Below are 20,308 nucleotides of genomic sequence, written 5' to 3' on the forward strand. Positions count from 1 at the left end.
CGCGGGCCGCCGGCGAAGATCAAGTTCGCGGGAACCCATGCGCACGCTCGTGCAGCGGGTGCGTGCGCACCCGCAATGCGGCAAATTCAAAGGGACGTACAGGTACGCCCATTTGCCTGTACGAGCCACTCTACTCTGCCGTATATCTGTGTGCAGTGGTCAGCAAGTGGTTAAAGGCTACAGCCTGTAGGAAAATCTTCAGCATCTGTCACTTCCAGGTGTGTCAGATGCACGCATCTCCTGCTGTATTCTGTGGTTCCATCTCTCAATAGTGATTGTAGGTGGTGGTGAGAGGGACCACAGCCCATGGAAGGGGAACATACAATTGATGCTTCTGGAAGTTTGTGCTATCAGTTGTGAAGAGAGTGAAGTGGGGAATTAAAACAGGACATAATAATATTAGATTATTAAGAACTCGAAGAATCCCGAAACTTAGCGCACACAGTTATGCCGTCACCTCCCACACCTGACTATTGATTAGGTTGCCCATCACTCTAAGAAACCAATAGTGAGATGTAGGACCAGCAGTGGATGAGCTACAGCTTAACATTTGTATGGTAATATATACATTTACATTAATATAACACTGTATAAAATATCAGACAATGGGATGTTGAGTCTTCAATCTGCGCAGGGTTTGCAGTGGTGTCTTGTTATGGAGATGGCGAAATGGTTGACCCATGACTTATTAGGAGCGCTTTGTTGCCACATATAATACCGCCTTCCCAAAATATCACTCAGCTGAGCGATTTATGGGGCCCCAAGAATGTCTGAAGTGTACAGACACAGAAAAACAACCCTAAGAACAGAGATTTTTCAGTTTTGTTTGCTAAAGTATACCCTGACTGTAGAAAGACATATCTTCAAAAAAGTTGGAACATCCATGTCCTGAGGAAGAGGAGGGAGAATCCGTAGGCTGTTCAAGGATGTACAGACAAATATATATACAGTGCTCAGCATAAATTTCTACACCCCAACAGATTTGTCAGCAAACCTTTATTTACCTTTCAGAATCAACATTTTCCATGGGACACTATACTACAAAATACTTATACAAATGCGGACCATTGATAGCAACCAAGATTTGTTCATTTTCTCACACAAAAAAGTTTTTTTCCTAACAAATTCATTCAAGACCATGTTGCAAAAATAAATACACCCCAATGAAAGTCTTAGGAGCAAAGCCAAACTTTAGACAACTAAATCCTAATTAACCGCTTAAGGATCGGAAGGTTCTACCCCCTTCATGACCAGGCGTTTTTTGCAATACGGCACTGCGTTACATTAACCGACAATTGCGCGGGGTGCGATGCTGTACCCAAATAAAATTGATGTCCTTTCTTCCCACAAATAGAGCTTTCTTTTGGTGGTATTTGATCGCCTCTACGTTTTTTATTTTTTGTGCTATAAACAAAAAGACTGGCAATTTTGAAAAAAAAACCAAAACAAAATATTTTTACTGTTTGCTATATTACATAACCCCAATTTTTTTAAAAAATACTACTTTATTCATCAGTTTAGGCCAATGTATATTCTCCTCCTATATATTTTTGGTAAAAAAAATTGCAATAAGCGTATATTGATTGGTTTGCGCAAAAGTTATAGCGTCTACACAATAGGGGATAGATTTATGGCATTTTTTAGATTATTTTTTCCTTACTAGTAATGGCGAGGATCAGCAATTTTTAGCGGGACTGCGACATTGTGGTGGACAGATCGGACACTTTTGACACTTTTGGGACCAGTGACATTATTACAGTGATCAGAGCTAAAAATATCCACTGATTAATGTATAAATGACACTAGGAGGCGATCAAGGAGTTAAGTGTGTTCTAGGAAGGTGTTCCTAACTGTGGGGGGAGTAGACTGACTGGGAGTACCGAGAGATCGCTGTTCCTGATCACTAGGAACAGACGATCACATTATACTCCCGCCAGAACGGGGATCTGCTTTGTTTGCATTGGCAGACCCCCGTTCTGCGTCTCTGAGGAACAATTACGGGTGGCCGGCAGACATCGTGGCCGCCGAACCCGCTCATCGGCTCCCCCCGCTGTTCAGCGGGCGCGCAATAGGGCCGCCCTGCCGCAGTATATATGTGGTGAGTGGTTAACAAGAATTCATCTACAGGTGAGTCTAATTATACATTAAACAGGTGTCCAGCAGACAGTTGATTATAAAAGGGCATTACTTGACAAAGAAAACCCCTTCCTATTTCATGCTGTCAGCAATGGCACCACATGAAAGGGAAATGTCACAAGGCCTGAGAAAGACCAGAAAGTTGAAGGCTACAAGAAGATCAGCAAAGCTTTACTTATCAGTCAGAACACTGTAGCAAAAGTAATACAAACATTTAACAAAGATGGAACTGCAACCATCTCACAGAGACGTCCAGGCTGTGCACGGAAGTTAAAGTGTTTGTAAAGTCTCGTTTTTTTTTTCTATTAAAATAACAAACGTGTTATACTTACCTGCTCTGTGAAGTGGTTTTGCACAGAGCAGTCCAGATCCTCCACTTTTCTGGTCTCTGGCTGGAGCTCCTGGCCCCTCCCTCCTGCTGAGTGCCGCCACAGCAAGCAGCTTGCTATGGGGGCACCCAAGCTGAGCTGCGGCTCAGTGTATTCCCTCTCTCGCAGTATTGGCTAACTGACTTTGATTGACAGCAGCGGGAGCCAGTGGCGCCGCTGCAGTGTCTCAGCCAATCAGGAGGGAGAGTCCCAGGCAGCTGAGGCACTCGTGGACATCGCTGGATAGAGAGTGGGCTCAGGTAAGTAATAGGGGGGCTGAGGGGGGCTGCTGCACACAGAAGGTTTTTTATCTTAATGCATAAAATGCATTAAGATAGAAAACCTTCTGCCTTTACAACAACTACTTTAACACCTCAGGTGCATCTTCTGATGAGAAGGATTGAAGAAGATCACCATGCAAGTTCACTGCAGTTAGCTAAAGAAAGAAAAAGCCAAACTTGGGTGATTGTTTCCCGTGACACAATATGGCATACACTGCAGAGGAATGGCATGCATGGGTGTCCTCCACTAAGGAAGCCTCCCCTAAAGCCTATGCACAAAAAAGTTAGCCTAGAATTTGCCAAGGCCCATGCTGAAAAAGAGGACTACTGTGACTCTGTACTCTGGAGTGATGAGATCAAGATAAATGTTTTTGGAACTAATGGCTTCAAAACTGTATGGCGCTGCAAAGGTGGGAAGTACAAAGAAAAATGCATGGTGCCTACAGTGAAACATTGTGATGGCAGTGTCCTTCTGTGGGACTGCATGAGTGCTGCTTGTGTCGGGGATCTGCATTTCATTGATGAATTCACAGATGTACTGCTCTATATTGAAAGAGAAGATACTACCATCACTCCATGCCCTTGGTCGTTGGGTACTGTTCCGACGTGACAATGATCCAAAACACACATCTAAGGTCACTGTTGCATTTCTGAAGAAGAACAGGGTGAAAGTGATTCAGCGACCAAGTATGTCTCCTGATCTGAACCTAATTGGGGGAGAGACAAGTTGAGCATCACTCTCCCTCCAGCATCCAGGCTCTAAAAGAGGTCATTCTTGAAGAATGGCAAAAGATAGATGTTGCAACATGTCACCAACTTGTTTATTCCATACCTAGAAGACTTGGTGTTGTCATTACAAATCATGGAGGTCATACAAAATACTAGATGTAGTAGTTTTTGCTGTGGGGTGTATTCATTTTTGCATCAACTATTTTGAGTAAAACTGAAGATTTTGTAATGTAAGTTATATTATTAACTTTACTTTCATGTAATGAGCCAAACAAATGTTCTACAAAGCACAGTTTTGTCAAAATTTTGGAAATTGTTCTTGTGGTCATTGAGATATTGATTAAAATCTTACTTTTCAAAAGGCGTGTACTCATTTATACTGAGCACTGTGTGTCCAAGTTGGGGTAATTGTTTAACCTGTGGACAAGAAGGAGATTAAATCTCCTGTCCTTGTGATACTTAGTAATATTAATATTTTTTATATTTTACCGTATGTTATGTGGTTATGTGTGTATTGACCAAAAGGCAGTGTTTAAACTGAAGTATTAGAAACATCCACCATACTATATATCAAATTTACAGCATACCTATTCATATCTGTAAGCAACTGGAAGTGCCTGTTTTCAGTTCATGGTGAGTTTAATATCTATTTACATATAACAGGCTTGGTTTTTAACCTGTGCATTTTATATTGCTTTAGGGGACTCTTCTCAGATAGCTACTAGATCAGTCTGTTCTACTTCTCCTATCCAAGGAAAGCCAGTTGCCCTAGGCATTGCAGCTGATGACTGGTGAAATTCAGTGTTGTTATGTTATAATGTATATTGTATGTGCTACTTCTGAAATTATTTATGTGCAAGTGCTTCCCAGGTCTTCCAATCCAGTCACTTTAATAGAGCAATATCCAGTACTCAGAGTGTATTCAGTAAAGCAGGCTGGTTTCACATGAACGTTCAGTTCAGTCACGTTTTTTTTTTTTTTTGTAAAGAAAAAAACGGAGCAAAAACGGAGACGGATGTAAATTTTTCTTTTTCAAATATCTTATTGAGTATTGTACTTTACAATAAAAGTGTTATACCAATAACATTTGTGGTGAAACAATAAGTATAAGCACATGTAACGTGGATTCTCAAGTACAAAATAATTGGCAAGTGATATCCTTTAGAACTGTTTGGGGATACAATATACATTCTAATGATTATATTCCAGGCTCTGAATTTCAGAAATTGCAAACAGTGAAAGGTACAAAGTAAAACAGTTTAACATAATCGTAAAACAAGGGTATAAAGGGGACGTAGTTGTCAATGGGGTAGCAGAATAGATTGCTATGGGATAGTTGGGGGAAATCTTCAAACATTTCCAGGGCCAAGTTTTGGCAATGTGGCTCTGCGTTTTTTTTCCTGGGGGGAGTGATCAGTGATCCAAACTGTCCCCTTTGTAGGTCCTTAAACAAAGCATCAGTGGCATCTGTGTTTCTAGATTTTAAGTTCAGGGGACCTGAATGGTCATTAATAATGTGAAGAGCGAGAGCGGGGATGTAAATTTTTACATCCGTTTTCATATCCGCTGACAGTTTAAAAAAAATAAAAAGTTACTGAACTGAACTTTAATATATATATATATATATATATATATATATATATATATATATATATATATATATATATATATATATGGTTGCTAAGGAGGGGGCCGGGAAGCCGAGCGCTACATCCTTAACAACCATTGAGTCATCCGCTTTCAGCGGGATTCTTCACTGACAGCTGAATGTAAAAAAAAAATTGCCGGCAAATTAAAAAAAAGGCAATAAAAACGATGTATGCCCCCCCCAGGTCCATACCAGGCCCTTTGGGTCTAGTATAGATTTGAAAGGGACCCCCCCACACCTATTTTTCTTTAAAAATGGCGTGGGGCCCCCCCAAAATCCAGCGAGCATCCCTCCCCTCCTGAACCATACCAGGCCGCATGCCCCCAACATGCCCACCCCCAAAGCACCTTGCCCCCTTGTTGATGGGGACAAGGGCCTCTTCCAGACAACCCTGGCCGGTGGTTGTCGGGGTCTGCGCGGGGGGGCTTATTGGAATCTTAGGGCCCCTTTAACAAGGGGGCCCCAAGATCCCGCCCCCCATGTGAATGAATAATCGGGTACATACTACCCCTACCCATTCACCAAAAAGGCAGTGAAATAAAAAAAAATAAGAGCCGGTTTTTGACAATTCCTTTATTAATAGCTCTGTCTTCTCCGCCATTGTCTCTTCCCACCGCCGTCTTCTCCTGACGTCTCTCCCGGTGCCTTCTCTCCCACCGCCGTCTTCTCCTCCCACTGCCGTCGTCCACAATGCCTTCTCTCCCGCCTCCGCCTTCTTCCTCGCCACTGTTTACTCGCTAATAAAAGTTAAAAAGCTGCCGTTTTTCTGTTGCCGTATTCCTCCGTTGTGTTGTCGTCCGTTGTCTGGCATCTTTTATATAGCCATCTAATGATGTCACCCGGAGAGCCTGCCCTTGTGACATCACAGGGGGCGGCTCTCTAGCACCCCCCACTCCATGTTGAGGGCATGCGGCAGGAGGGGGCGCTCGCTCGTCCCCTCCGTTTCCTGACCTGCCGGGCTGCATACTCGGTTAAGGGTCTGGTATGGATTTTGGGGGTGACCCCACACCATTTTAAAAAACAATTTTGGCATGGGGGGGTCCCATCCGAATCCATACTAGATTACTAGATCCGAAGGGCTTGGTATGGACCTGGGGGCCGGGGGGGGGGCCGCGCCGTTTTTTGCTTTTTTTTGCGATTTGTTTGGTTTTTTTTCCACTGACAGCTGATGGCTCATCGGCTGTTAAGGACGCGGCGGCCGGCTTCCTGGCCCCCTCCTTAGCAACCAGCTATATACAGTGTGTTTAATGAGGGAAAAAAAAGAGGGGTTTAAAAACGGATGTCAGCGGATGTGAGCAGATCGTCCGCTAACATCCGTTTTTCATCCGTTACATTTTTTTTACGGATGAAAAAATAGGGTTTCCTTCCGTCATAAAAAACGGAGCTTAGTGAAGACGGATTTCAGCGGATGATCATCCCCTAACGTCCGCTATCCCATAGAGATACATGTATGTCTGTTTTTCATCCATCAACCAATATCATGCTTAATTTTTATAGCATATCTCACTGACTTTTATGAATCGGTCCAATTGTCATTCTTTATAGCAGATAATAGAAGTAAACAATTACTATAGGCAGCAATGCTAAAGTTTTAGTCCTTATTTTCATGTCTTGACCTCACAGAACAATTATTCTATTTATATACTTTCTTTAAAGGCAAAATACAACATTCAGATCTCCTGCAAGTGTTCAAATTAAAGCAGATATTTTATAAACTTTTTGATGCATGGTAAAAATAAAGCTGGTCTTTCCCAATTCTGGCACCAACAAGTCATTACATACAATGCAGTTTAGCATAGCATGGGCTCTTTGTATTGACTTGCTCCAAGGTGCAAGGAAAGGACTTGTAAGATAATTTTGTAGATGCTGACACAGCAGTGAGAATAAGAAAAACAAAGTCCACAGATCCTGATATTTTACTGGTTATTACTGGTTATTTTTAAATCAGTTCTACATTTATAGCATAGGCTTTGTGTATAAATCTGCCATCTGTCCTAAATTTCAAAGGAAATTGCAGGTTTTAAAGGTATGGCTGCTGACATTTGTGTCTCAGTGAATATCTGTTCAGCAAAATGAACCATCTGTACATCACACCTCAGTTGTTCTGTACATTAAATGTCATTGTCATTATACATTTTATTCTCTGAATTTTATGCTGTGTTACTGAATAAAAAAAGCACCCCACGGGGATGGGGGTTATTGTGTACTTAGAGATACTGGAGGGCCATGATAGCTGTCATAGCTAAACTCATTTGGGCCTCTAATGCAAACTGCATACCAAGGCCCCACAGCATCTCCCTATTTTTTTTATACTTGATTTATTATAATATTATATCTAGGCTTAAACATAATTATAGTATGGCACTTATATGTACTGCATTTCTGGCAAGATCAACAGGTATTATCTGTAATTGCTGAAAATGTTCTTAGCCTGAAAAATTAAAAACAATGCAGCCACCATATCTAAGCACTAAGCTGCAATATACAGTGCCTTAAAAAAGTATTCATACCCCTTGAAATGTTCCACATTTTATCATGTTACAACCAAAAACATAAATGTATTTTATTGGGATTTTATGTGTTAGGCCAACACAAAGTGGCAAATAATTGTGAAGTGGAAGGAAAACGATAAATAGTTTTCAAAATGTTTTATAAGTAAATATCTGAAAAGTGTGGCGTGTATTTCTATTCAACTTTGTAGAACCACCTTTTGCTGCAATTACAGCCTCAAGTCTTTTTGGGTATGTCTCTACCAGCGTTGAACATCTACGGAGTGACATTTTTGCCCATTCTTCTTTGCAAAATAGCTCAAGCTCTGTCAGATTGCATGTAAGGCATCTGTGAACAGCAATGTTTAAGTCTTGACACAGATTCTCAATTGGATTTAGGTCTGGACTTTGACTAGGCCATTCTAACACATGAATATGCTTTGATCTAAACCATTCCATTGTAGCTCTGACTGTATGTTTAGGGTCATTGTCCTGCTGGAAGGTGAACCTCCGCCCCAGTCTCAAGTTTTTTGCAGACTCTAACAGTTTTTTTTTTAAGATTGCCCTGTATTTGGCTCCATCCATCTTCCCATCAACTCTCACCAGCTGTCCCTGTTGAAAAAAAGCATCCCAACCACATGATGCTGCCACCACCATGTTTCACGATGGGGATGGTGTTTTTAGGGTGATGTGCAGTGGTAGTTTTCCGCCACACATTCAATTTTGGTCTCATCTGAACAGAGCACCTTCTTCCACATGTTTGCTGTCTCCCCCACATGGCTTCTCGCAAACTGCAAATGGGACTTCTTATGGCTTTCTATCAACAATGGCTTTCTTCTTGCCACTCTTTCATAAATTAACTATTTTGTGCAAAATTTATTGCAAACTGCATGCTTTTCATTTCGACACATGGATGACAAATCTAAACAGGTGTTAAATCACTCTGCCTTTCATATCTGTAGGCCAGATGAAAAAAAATCCAGGAAGCTGAAATATATGTCAGGAACATTGTAAAGTACATTACATATTATTGGTAATAAATGTTGTCTGTCAGCGTTTATGTTAAAAAAATATGATCAGGAACATAACACCAAGTATACATGTATAACACACAAGTATACAAATATATTTATAACTGATTTAGACCAACTGACATTAACTGAGATTTTACAATGTATTCATCTATTCATCTTAATTGAAAAATTTAAAAAAACTTGCCTGCACACTGCTACTAATCCCCGAGCACCGCTCAGGACTGAGGATAAGCTCAGGCCAGATTTGTGGAGTGCACTAATAGTTGTCCTGTGGACAGATTCTCCCACCTGAGCTGTGGATCTCTGCAACTCCTCCAGAGTTACCATGGGCCTCTTGGCTGCTTCTCTGATAAATGCTCTCCTTCCCCGGCCTGTCAGTTTAGGTGGATGGCAATGTCTTGGTAGGTTTGCAGTTTTGACATACTTTTTCCATTTTTGGATCATGAATTTAACAGTGCTCCGTGAGATGTTCAAAGCTTGGTATACTTTTTTTTATTACCTAACCCTGCTTTAAACTTCTCCACAACTTTATCCCTGACCTGTCTTGTGTGTTCCTTGGCCTTCATGATGCTGTTTGTTCACTAAGGTTCTCTAACAAACATCTGAGGGCTTCACAGAACAGCTGTATTTATACTAAGATTAAATTACACACAGGTGGACTCTATTTACTAATTAGGTGACTTCTGAAGGCAATTGGTTCCACTAAATTTTAGTTAGGGGTATCAAAGTAAAGGGGACTGAATACAAATGCACACCACACTTCTCAGATATTTGTTTGGAAAAAAATTGAAAACCATTAATCATTTTCCTTCCACTTCACAATTATGTGCCACTTTGTGTTGGTCTGTCACATAAAAATCCCAATAAAATACATTTATGTTTTTGGTTGTAACAAAATTTCAAGGGGTATGATACTTTTTCAAGGCACTGTAGCAATTTTTTGTCCTTGGGTTTAGTTACCCTTTAAGCACTGTTGTTAGTCAGGATTACTGTATGTTGTGGATTGTGTGGGCACAGGAACATCATGTTTAAGGGTGTTGGGTCATGAAAAGCAAATTTGCTGTTACAAGCAAAATGGGAAAGTATTGACTAGTTACATTTAATAACTTCAGAAGGTCCACAATACTGAAAATCCACTGGTCATCATGAACTGTGATAATATCTCCTGCTTCAGTCTACACCAGAGATAGGCAGACTTCCCTGTGGAGAAACCTGTTGAGAGTCTGTGTACAAGCAATAGGAAAGGTAGCTTGGAGCTAGGTGATTCTTCCAGACCACTGGTTGGCAATCAATACTGTAAAATAAAATAGAGATGTTTTGATTGGAATGAAACCCTGTATGTTTCTTCTCTTTCAGTACATGTCGTGCCTGGGAAATAAAGTAGCACAAGCAAAATATGAGTCTAAAGTGCCAGCATTTTACTACAAGCCAGCAGCTTTTGACAGTCAGTAAGTAACACAAAGACCTTTTCTTTTCCACCTGTTTGTAAAATGTGTGTACACGTCTCTGTACTTAGTAAAGCGCAGGGGACGATGATTTGTGCCATCAACGGCAGCTACCAAAGTTGTGGCCACTGGCATGAGTGTACAGTACAGTGACCTGTATACTTTCCACGAATTTGAAATCTGAGTGATGTCAATTAGATGGGCAGAACTGAAAAATGTGTTTAGTTTAGGTTCGGATAGATTTGTTAGGTTACTAATTTTAGTTACAGTAGAGCTGCACAATTAATCGTTAAAAAATCGTGATCTCGATTCACCTACCCTAAAAAAAAAAAAAAAAACGAAACAGTAAAGTTAGCCCAGTTTTTTTTTTTTTTTTTGTTTTAATGTGAAAGATGATGTTACGCCGCGAGAATCGTGAGAGAATCGTGATCTATCTTCTAAGCAAAAAAATCGTGATTCTCATTTTAACCAGAATCGTGCAGCTCTAATTTACTGTCAGGTCCATAAATATTGGGACTTCGACACAATTCTAATCTTTTTGGCTCTATACACCACCTCAATGGATTTGAAATGAAACAAACAAGATGTGCTTTAACTGCAGACTTTCATCTTTAATTTGAGGGTATTTACATCCAAATCAGGTGAACGGTGTAGGAATTACAACAGTTTGTATATGTGCCTCCCACTTTTTAAGGGACCAAAAGTAATGGGACAATTGGCTGCTCAGCTGTTCCATGGCCAGGTGTGTGTTATTCCCTCATTATCCCATTTAGAAGGAGCAGATAAAAGGTCCAGAGTTAATTTTAAGTGTGCTATTTGCATTTGGAATCTGTTGCTGTCAACTCTAAATATGAGATCCAAAGAGCTGTCGCTATCACTGAAGCAAGCCATCATTAGGCTGAAAAACAAAACAAACCCATCAGAGAGATAGCAAAAACATTAGGTGTGGCCAAATCAACTGTTTGGAACATCCTTAAAAAGAAAGAACGCACTGGTGAGCTCAGCAACACCAAAAGACCCGGAAGACCATGGAAAACAACTGTGGTGGATGACCGAAGAATTCTTTCCCTGGTGAAGAAAACACCCTTCACAACAGTTGGCCAGATCAAGAACACTCTCCAGGAGGTAGGTGTATGTGGGTCAAAGTCAACAATCAAGAGAAGACTTCACCAGAGTGAATACAGAGGGTTCACCACAAGATGTAAACCATTGGCGAGCCTCAAAAACAGGAAGGCCAGATTAGAGTTTGCCAAACAACATCTAAAAAAGCATTCACAGTTCTGGAACAACATCCTATGGACAGATGAGACCAAGATCAACTTGTACCAGAGTGATGGGAAGAGAAGAATATGGAGAAGGAAAAGAACTGCTCATGATCCAACGCATACCACCTCATCAGTGAAGCATGGTGGTGGTAGTGTCATGGCGTGGGCATGTATGGCTGCCAATGGAACTGGTTCTCTTGTATTTATTGATAATGTGACTGCTGACGAAAGCAGCAGGATGAATTCTGAAGTGTTTGACAATATTATCTGCTCATATTCAGCAAAATGCTTCAGAACTCATTGGACGGCGCTTCACAGTGCAGATGGACAATGACCCGAAGCATACTGCAAAACCAACCAAAGAGTTTTTTAAGGGAAAGAAGTGGAATGTTATGCAATGGCCAAGTCAATCACCTGACCTGAAACCGATTGAGCATGCATTTCACTTGCTGAAGACAAAACTGAAGGGAAAATGCCCCAAGAACAAGCAGGAACTGAAGACAGTTGCAGTAGAGGCCTGGCAGAGCATCACCAGGGATAAAACCCAGCGTCTGGTGATGTGTATGTGTTCCAAACTTCAGGCTGTAATTGACTGCAAAGGATTTGCAACCAAGTATTAAAAAGTAAAAGTTTGATGGATAATTGTTAATCTGTCCCATTACTTTTGGTCCCTTAAAAAGTGGGAAGCACATATACAAACTGTTGTAATTCCTACACTGTTCACTTGATTTGGATGTAAATACCCTCAAATTAAAGATTAAATTCTGCAGTTAAAGCACATCTTGTCCATTTCATTTCAAATCCATTGTGGTGTATAGAGCCAAAAAGATTAGAATTGTGTCGATGTCCCAATATTTATGGACCTGACTGTAAGTTGATTTGCTTTGGATTTCGTTTAGTTTTTGAACAAATTTTGACTTATCGAACAGGTTTGAATCGAAAATATTGATCCAATCCGAATTCTGTGTAAAGAATAGTTGGTTGTTAAGGAGCGGGGCATCCTCCTGGCTGCCGCATCCTTAACAACCAGTTATTCTTCACACAGAATTTGGTCCCCCTTAATTCTTACCGGGCCCGATCCCTAACAACCAGCTATTATCAAATAAATTCAAATAATTTGTTTAATTCGGATGCCTCAAACATCCAAATGAAATAAACAAGTTTTGTTTATTTCGCTACTGTTTATTTCGGATTCGTTGAAATTCGTTACTGTCATATTCGGAAATTCCGAATAATGAAAATTTAGATTAAGCTTCAATATGGAACAAAACAAACCACAAATATCTAATGTCAATTACAACATTCTACAAGCAGCCGGCCTCAGTGGGCATTCTTTACTGTGTTATAGTAGCAGGCGGGTACGTAGTGCTACTGTGACCAGTGCAGAAAATTGGATTGTCTGCAATCCATTTAGCACAGTCCAGAGATCATGAGGGAGATATATGTATTTTGTTTTTGTGTGTGGAAGCACCCTACATACCAGTTCTGCTCATTGTTCATCCCCTGTTCTCCAGGTGCTATGGTTTTGTTCCTGAATTAAAACCCTGACAGGTATTTGGCCACCTAAAGCTGGCACAGAATATGTGTGTTATCGATAGAAATCTAGACCAAATTTAGAGAGTAGTGACCAATGATTTATGCTCTGAATGGTCCAAAGGTAATAGTGGTGTCTCCCAAGGTTCAGTGATGGGATCCTTACTTTTTAAACATATATTTATTCATGATATAGAGTTTGAGATTAAAAGTACTATTTCTGTGTTTACAGATGACACCAAGCTACAGTGCATCCAGAAAGTATTCAGAGCGCTTCACTTTTTCCACATTTTTTATGTTACAGCTTTATACCAAAATGGATTCAATTCATTATTTTCCTCAAAATTCTACAAACAATACCCCATAATGACAACGTGAAAGAAGTTTATTTGAACTCTTTGCAAATTTACTAAAAATAAAGAATGAAAAAAAATCATGTGTAAATAAGTATTAACAGCCTTTGCTCAATACTTTGTTGAAGCACCTTTGGCAGCAATTACAGCCTCAAGTCTTTTTGAGTATGATGCTACAAGTTTGGCACCCCTATTTTTTTGCAGTTTCTCCCATGTTTCTTTGCACAACCTCTCAGTCTCCATCTGGTTGAATGGGGAGCGTCAGCGCACAGCCATTTTCAGATCTCTCCAGAGATGTTCAATCAGGTTCAAGTCTGGGCTCTGGCTGGGCCACTCAAGGACATTCACAGATTTTTTCCCGTAGCCAGTCTTGGCTGTGTGCTTAGGGTCGTTATCCTGTTGGAAGATGAACCTTCGCCCCAGTCTGAGGTCCAGAACGCTCTGGAGCAGGTTTTCATCAAGGATGTCTCTGTACATTGCTGCAGTCATCTTTCACATGATCCTGACTAGTCTCCCAGTTCCTGCCACTGAAAAACATCCCCACAGCATGATGCTGCCACCACCATACTTCACTGTAGGGATGGTATTGGCCAGGGGATGAGCGGTGCCTGGTTTCCTCCAGACATGACGCTTTCCATTCAGGCCCAAGAGTTAAATCTTTGTTTCATCAGACCAGAGGCTTTTGTTTCTCATGATCTGAGAGTACTTCTAGTGCCTTTTGACAAACTCCAGGTGGGCTCTCATGTGCCTTTTACTGAGGAGTAGCTGCCATCTGCCCACTCTACCTTACAGGCCTGATTGGTGAAGCGCTGAAGATATGGTTGTTCTTCTGGAAGATTCTCCTTTCTCCACAGAGTGGCTGTCAGGTTCTTGGTCACCTCACTGACTAGGGACCTTCTCCCCCAATCACTCAGTTTGGCCGGGCGGCCCACTCTAGGAAGAGTCCTGGTGGGTCCAAACCTCTTCCATTTATGGATAATGTAGGCCACTGTGCTCATTGGGAGCTTCAGTGCTGCAGAAATGTTTCTTTATACTTCCCCAGATCTGTGCCTCCATATAATCCTGTCTCTGAGGTCTACAGACAATTCCTTGGACTTCATGGCTTGGTTTGTGTTTTGACATGGACAGTTAACTGTGGGACCTTATATAGACAGATGTGTGACTTTCCCAATCATGTCCAATTAAATGAATTTACCACAGGTGGACTCCAATCAAGTTGTAGAAACATTTCAAGGATGATCAGTGGAAACAGGATGCACAATCTGAGTGATGAGCTCAATTTTGAGTGCCATGGCAAAGGCCGTGAATACTTATGTACATGTGATTTTTTTCGTTTTTTATTTTAATAAGTTTGTAAAGATTTCAAACAAACTTCTTTCATGTTGTCATTATGGGGTATTGTTTGTAGAATTTTTAGGAAAATAATGAATCTAATCGATTTAGAAATAAGGCTGTAACATAACAAAATGTGGAAAAAGTGAAGTCCTTTGAATACTTTCCGGATGCACTGTATGTAGTTCGATATGGTCCTTACAGGATGTCTACAACTTACAGTATATGCAGATGTTTTTGCATTGTTTGCCTGGGCAACTAGATTGCAAATAAGGTTTAATACTGATATGTAAAGTTATGCACTTGCGGCCTAGAAACATGCATGCATCGTACATTCTAGGGGGAATACAACTGGAGGAGTCAATAATCGAGAAGGATCTGAGTGTTCTGGTAGATCATAGACATAAAAACAGCATGCAGTGCTAAGCTGCAGTTTCTACACCAAGCAAAATACTTAGTTGTATTAAACAAGGTATAGACTCTAGAGGGAGAAGCGTAATCTTGGCCCTGTACAAATCAACAGTAAAACCTCATCTGGAATATGCAGGTTAGTTTTGTGCATTGTTTCCCAAAAAGGAAATTAGGGAACTGGAGAGAGTACAGAGAAGGGCAACCAAACTGATGAAAGGAATGAAGGACCTCGGCTATAAGGAAAGATTAGCTGAAATAGAGCTGCACGATTACTTGTTAAAAGATCATGACCTCGATTCGACTCCCCACACAATCTTAATCCAGCATTTTCACGATTCATGTAAGTGCAGAGCAGTTCCCCGGCTCACAGCTGTGGAAAAAAAAACAGCCGGTAATGTTTATCAACAACATTGCTCAGTGCTGAAAGAGACAGGATAAAAAGAAACATTGTATCTTCTTATCTGTCAATTTGTTTATTCATTTACAGATCAAAGGGATGAACTTCGGTCTGCAAATGAAGTCAGTTAAAAGCAACCTTGTCAAGTAAAAAATGTTTTGTTTTTTTTGGTTTTTATGAAATTGTTCCTCAGTTTAACGCCTTATTTACTCTAATCAGCCTTATTAACTCCTTATTCTCCTTCTCCATGTAATTATTATTTTCCTGAGGGTTTTAGTATTTTTTAAATTTACTTTTATTTTTATAAAATATTAATAATTAAAACTTTTTTTTTGTTTGCTTTGTTCATTAATATTTTTACACCTTTAACCACTTCAGCCCCGGAAGGATTTACCAACTTCCTGACCAGGCCAGTTTTTGCGATACGGCACTGCGTCACATTAACTGACAATTGCGCGGTTGTGCGACGCTGTACCCAAACAAAATTGACATCCTTTTTTTCCCACAAATAGAGATTTATTTTGGTGGTACTTGATCACCTCGATTTTTATTTTTTGCGCTGTAAACAAAAAAAAAAACAACAATTTTAAAAAAACCCAATATTTTTTACTTTTTGCTAAAATAAATGTCCAAATATAAATAAATAAATAAAAATGTCTTCAGTTTAGGCCAATATGTATTCTGCTACAAATTTTTGGTAAACAAAAATCGCAATAAGCGTATATTGATTGGTTTGCGCAAAAGTTATAGCATCTACAAAATAGGGGATATATTTATGGCATTTTTATTATACAGTTTGTATTTACTAGTAATCAGCGATTTTTAGTGGGACTGCGACATTGCAGCGGACAGATCGGACACTTTTGACACTTTTTTGGGACCATTGACATTTATACAGAGATTAGAGCTAAAAATAGCCACTGATTACTATATAAATGTCACTGGCAGGGAAGGTATTAACACAAGGGGGCGATCAAGGGGTTAAGTGTTGTCTAGGGAGGTGTTTCTAAATGTGGAGGGAGTGGACTGACTGGGAGAAGAGAGAGAGATCGCTGTTCCTGATTACTAGGAACAGGAGATCTCTCTCTACTTCCCTGACAAAACGGGGTTCTGTCTGTTTACATTGGCAGATCCCCGTTCTGCCTCTCTGAGGATCGCGGGTCGCTGGTGGACATCGCGGCCGACGGCCACGTGCATCGGCTCTAGCATCGCGCTGCGGGTGCGCACGCTCGCTATAGCTCTTAAAGCAGCCACCGTACAGCTACGGCGATTCGCGCAGAATTGCCAAACTGCCGCCGTATAACGACTGGTTGGCAAGCAGTTAACATATATTTACACGTTTCACCTTGAAAAATGCGCAAAATTTTAAAAAAATATTTATTTAATTTGTAAAATAACTTTTCAATGCTTTGTACCATTGCTGACAGCTGAAGTGTAAACAAAAAAGTTTTGGTAGGTATCGATAATTGGTATCTGCGAGTACTAAAAAAAAAAAAAACCCTAATATAACTTAATGGTCATTTTTTTTTATTTCTTTATACATTAAATTATTTTTCATTACATTTCTTTAAATTTGATTGAAGCAAAGAGTATTATGTCTTATTTTATTGCCATCTTGTTTGATAACCTACTGTTCAGGGGATGTAAATCTTTCGAGTAAAAAAGTTCTTCAGAATCATGATCTTTATTCTAAGCAAAAAAAATTGTAATTCTCATTTTATCCAGAATCGTGCAGCTCTAAGCTGAAATTAACTTATTCTCCCTTGAAAACAGGTGTTGAAGGGGGGGAGGGGGAGGGAATGATCACTGATATAATCAAAATGTATAAATAAATGGTTCAAATAGTGAATTTGAAACAAAGTTGTTTCATTTTGGGAAAAAAGGTTTAAAATGACGCTAAACCATATCGCGATTCTTAAACCACTTGCTGACTGGCTCACGCTGCTATACGGCGGCAGAGTGGCACCACTGTGCGAATCGCTGTACCCATACGCCGACTCCCTTAAGAGCCGATGCGCGTGGCTGCTGGCAACCCGCAATCGCGGGCACGAGAACCACAACATTGGATTTGTGTGTGTAAAAACACAAATCCCTGTTCTGACAGGGGAGGAGAGACAGATCGCTGTTCCTACTAGGTAGGAACAGTGATCTGGCTCCTCTTCTAGTCAGTCCCATCCCCTCACAGTTAGAAACACACATAGGGAACACACTTAACTTCTTGATCGCCCCCTAGTGTTAACCCCTTTCCTGCCAGTGACATTTATACAGTAATCAATGCATTTTTATAGCACTGATTGCTATATAAATGTCAGTGGTCCCAAAAAAGTGTCACAGGTGTCCGATCTGTCCGCTGCAATGTTGCAGTCCCACTAAACATGGCAGATTGCCACCATTACTAGTAAAAAAAGAATAATAAAAATACCATAAATCTATCTTTATTTTGTAGATGCTATAACTTTTGCGCAAACCAATCAATATACGATTATTGCGATTTTTTTTTTTACCAAAAATATGTAGAAGAATACATATTGGCCTAAACTGAGGAAGAAATGTGTTTTTTTTTTTTTTTTGGATATTTTAGCAAATATTATTATTATTATTATATATTATAGCATATTATAATATATAATAAATAAATATATAATATATATAAATATATTATTATATATTATAGCAAAAAGTAAAAAATATTGTTTTCTTTTCGAAATTGTTGCTCTTTTTTTGTTTATAGCGCAAAAAAATAAAAACAGCAGAGATGAGCAAATACCACCAAAAGAAAACTCTAATTATGGGAAAAATGTTGTTTGGGTACAACGTCGCACAACTGCGCAATTGTCAGTTAAAGCGTCGCAGTGCCATATCGCAAAAAATGGTCTGGTCATTAAGGGGGCAAATCCTTCTGGGGCTGAAGTGGTTAAAAATAATCCATGCACGTCAACCACTTGGGCCCTGTAATCTATTTTCTAGGTAATTGTTTTGTATGGTGTTTTATCTGCTTCCTTGTAAAGCCTTCTGTGTGCTCCCTTTGCAACCTTTCCTTTTCCCCCATGTTCTTTTTTGAGTTAAGAAAACATACTTGAATACAATTTTTTTTAAAACCATAGACTAGTGTCACTTTAAAGCCTAGCTCCATGTTTACTGCCACTTTAAAGCTGGCCCAAACAAACTATTTCTTTTACTAAGAGATACGCCTGCTGTCAGCATTGTATGTGGCACTGTGTTCCGACAGCGGCTCGGGAGACTTCCTGCCTGTTGTCAGAAAAAATCTAATTGGACTAAGTGTTTCTCAGACATTCACAGGAAGCCTTGTATTTTATCAATGAATGCAAGGTTTCCTCTGATTGGCTGAGGCAGAGAATGTGATGTCATCCTCCTTGGCCATCTGCCTCTCCTCCTCATTCGTTCAGAGGAAGCCTTGTATTCATTGATAAAAATACAAGGCTTCCTGTGAATGGTGCTGACAGAACGCAGCTCTATATACTGTATGTAGCTGATGCTCCAGTTTGTACAGAGCTGACAGAAAGTTCATCTCTTATTAAAGGTAATAGTTTGGGACAATTTGGCAAAAACAATATATTTAAAGTGGCAGTAATGCTGTATATAAATCACTACTAACATTTATAGGTAGTGGCTTTAGAGATCATTGATCCAGGGAATATACAATTGCCTTATCAGGAAGGAATTTTTTTCCCCCTGTGGAGCAAATTGGACAATTTTTTTTTTTGCTTTTTTATTGGCAGGACTAGATGTATTTGCTTCTTTTTTCAACCTGACTATGTAACTATGTGTGTGTTTGTATAACGTAGTTTGAAACAAAAGTTTGTCAGCTACACTAGGTCAGGGTCTTATATAAATACCTGCAATGTGTTGGTTTTCTGAAAATAAATACCTAATCTAATAGATAATACAGGTGCATCTCATAAAATTACAATATCATCAAAAAGTTTATTTCAGTATTTCAATTCAAAAAGTGAAACTCATATATTTTATATAGATGTGTTACACGCAGAGTGATATGTTTCAAGCATTTATTTCTTTTAGGGAAAAATATATAAAAGGTGGCGCTAAGCATATACAAGTGAAGATACAGTATATATCCTGAACCAAAATCATGAACATATATCACTGCCAAAAAACATATATTGTTGAACATATAGCAAGCTAAAAAGACTATTAGTGATAGTGTTCCCAACACCAAAAAAGTGCTTTTAAATCTTCCACCACAGATGCTCAATGGAAAGGTGGCAACTCACCACAGATGTTTGACCACTTTTTAAGGTAGGTCAAATTGCGCATGTGGAATAAATTGATTCCCACTGCCAACACCACCCCGCTCCAATGGACCCTCCGGATGAAGCTAGGGCATAGAAATTGACTCCACGGGAGACAAGAGAGAAAACGTATGTCGGAGCGGACTTCTGGGTCCTGGCTTGTCACCCCACACCAGGCTTTACCCCTATGAGGGGGACGTGGAATGCACGCTACTGCGTTAGGAACCAGCCAGATCCACATACGCTGTTTACCCTAGTGCCAGGCAGGCACTTTTACATGTGTGTGCAACCTACTACTTTGTCATTGCTTATAAATTTTATTAAATATACTACACTATGAGACTTTTTCTCTCGTCTCCCGTGGAGTCAATTTTTATGCCCTAGCTTCATCCGGAGGGTCCATTGGAGCGGAGTGGTGTTGGCAGTGGGAATAAAATTTGTTGTTCCAAATGCGCAATTTGACCTACCTTAAAAAGTGGTCAAACACCTGTAGTGAGTTGCCACCTTCCCATTGAGCACTTGTTATGGGAGAACTAGAAGCTTTATTTAAAAGCATTTTTTGTTGGTGTTGGGAACACTATCACTAATGGACTTTTTAGCTTGCTATATGTTCAAC

At 39.9% G+C, this 20,308-nt stretch overlaps 1 protein-coding gene across 1 annotated transcript in view; it reads left to right on the forward strand.

Moving 5' to 3' along the window:
- Window positions 1-20,308, forward strand: part of ADAP1 (ArfGAP with dual PH domains 1) — a 387,735-nt gene that overhangs the window by 164,014 nt on the left and 203,413 nt on the right. Inside the window, exon 3 of the mRNA XM_073636836.1 lies at window positions 10,042-10,133. Within this exon, the coding sequence (XP_073492937.1) occupies window positions 10,042-10,133 (92 nt within the window). The remainder of the gene's footprint in view (window positions 1-10,041; window positions 10,134-20,308) is intronic.

Source organism: Aquarana catesbeiana, linkage group LG06, assembly GCF_042186555.1.
Source record: "Aquarana catesbeiana isolate 2022-GZ linkage group LG06, ASM4218655v1, whole genome shotgun sequence".
In the NCBI taxonomy this organism is placed as follows: Eukaryota; Metazoa; Chordata; class Amphibia; order Anura; family Ranidae; genus Aquarana; species Aquarana catesbeiana.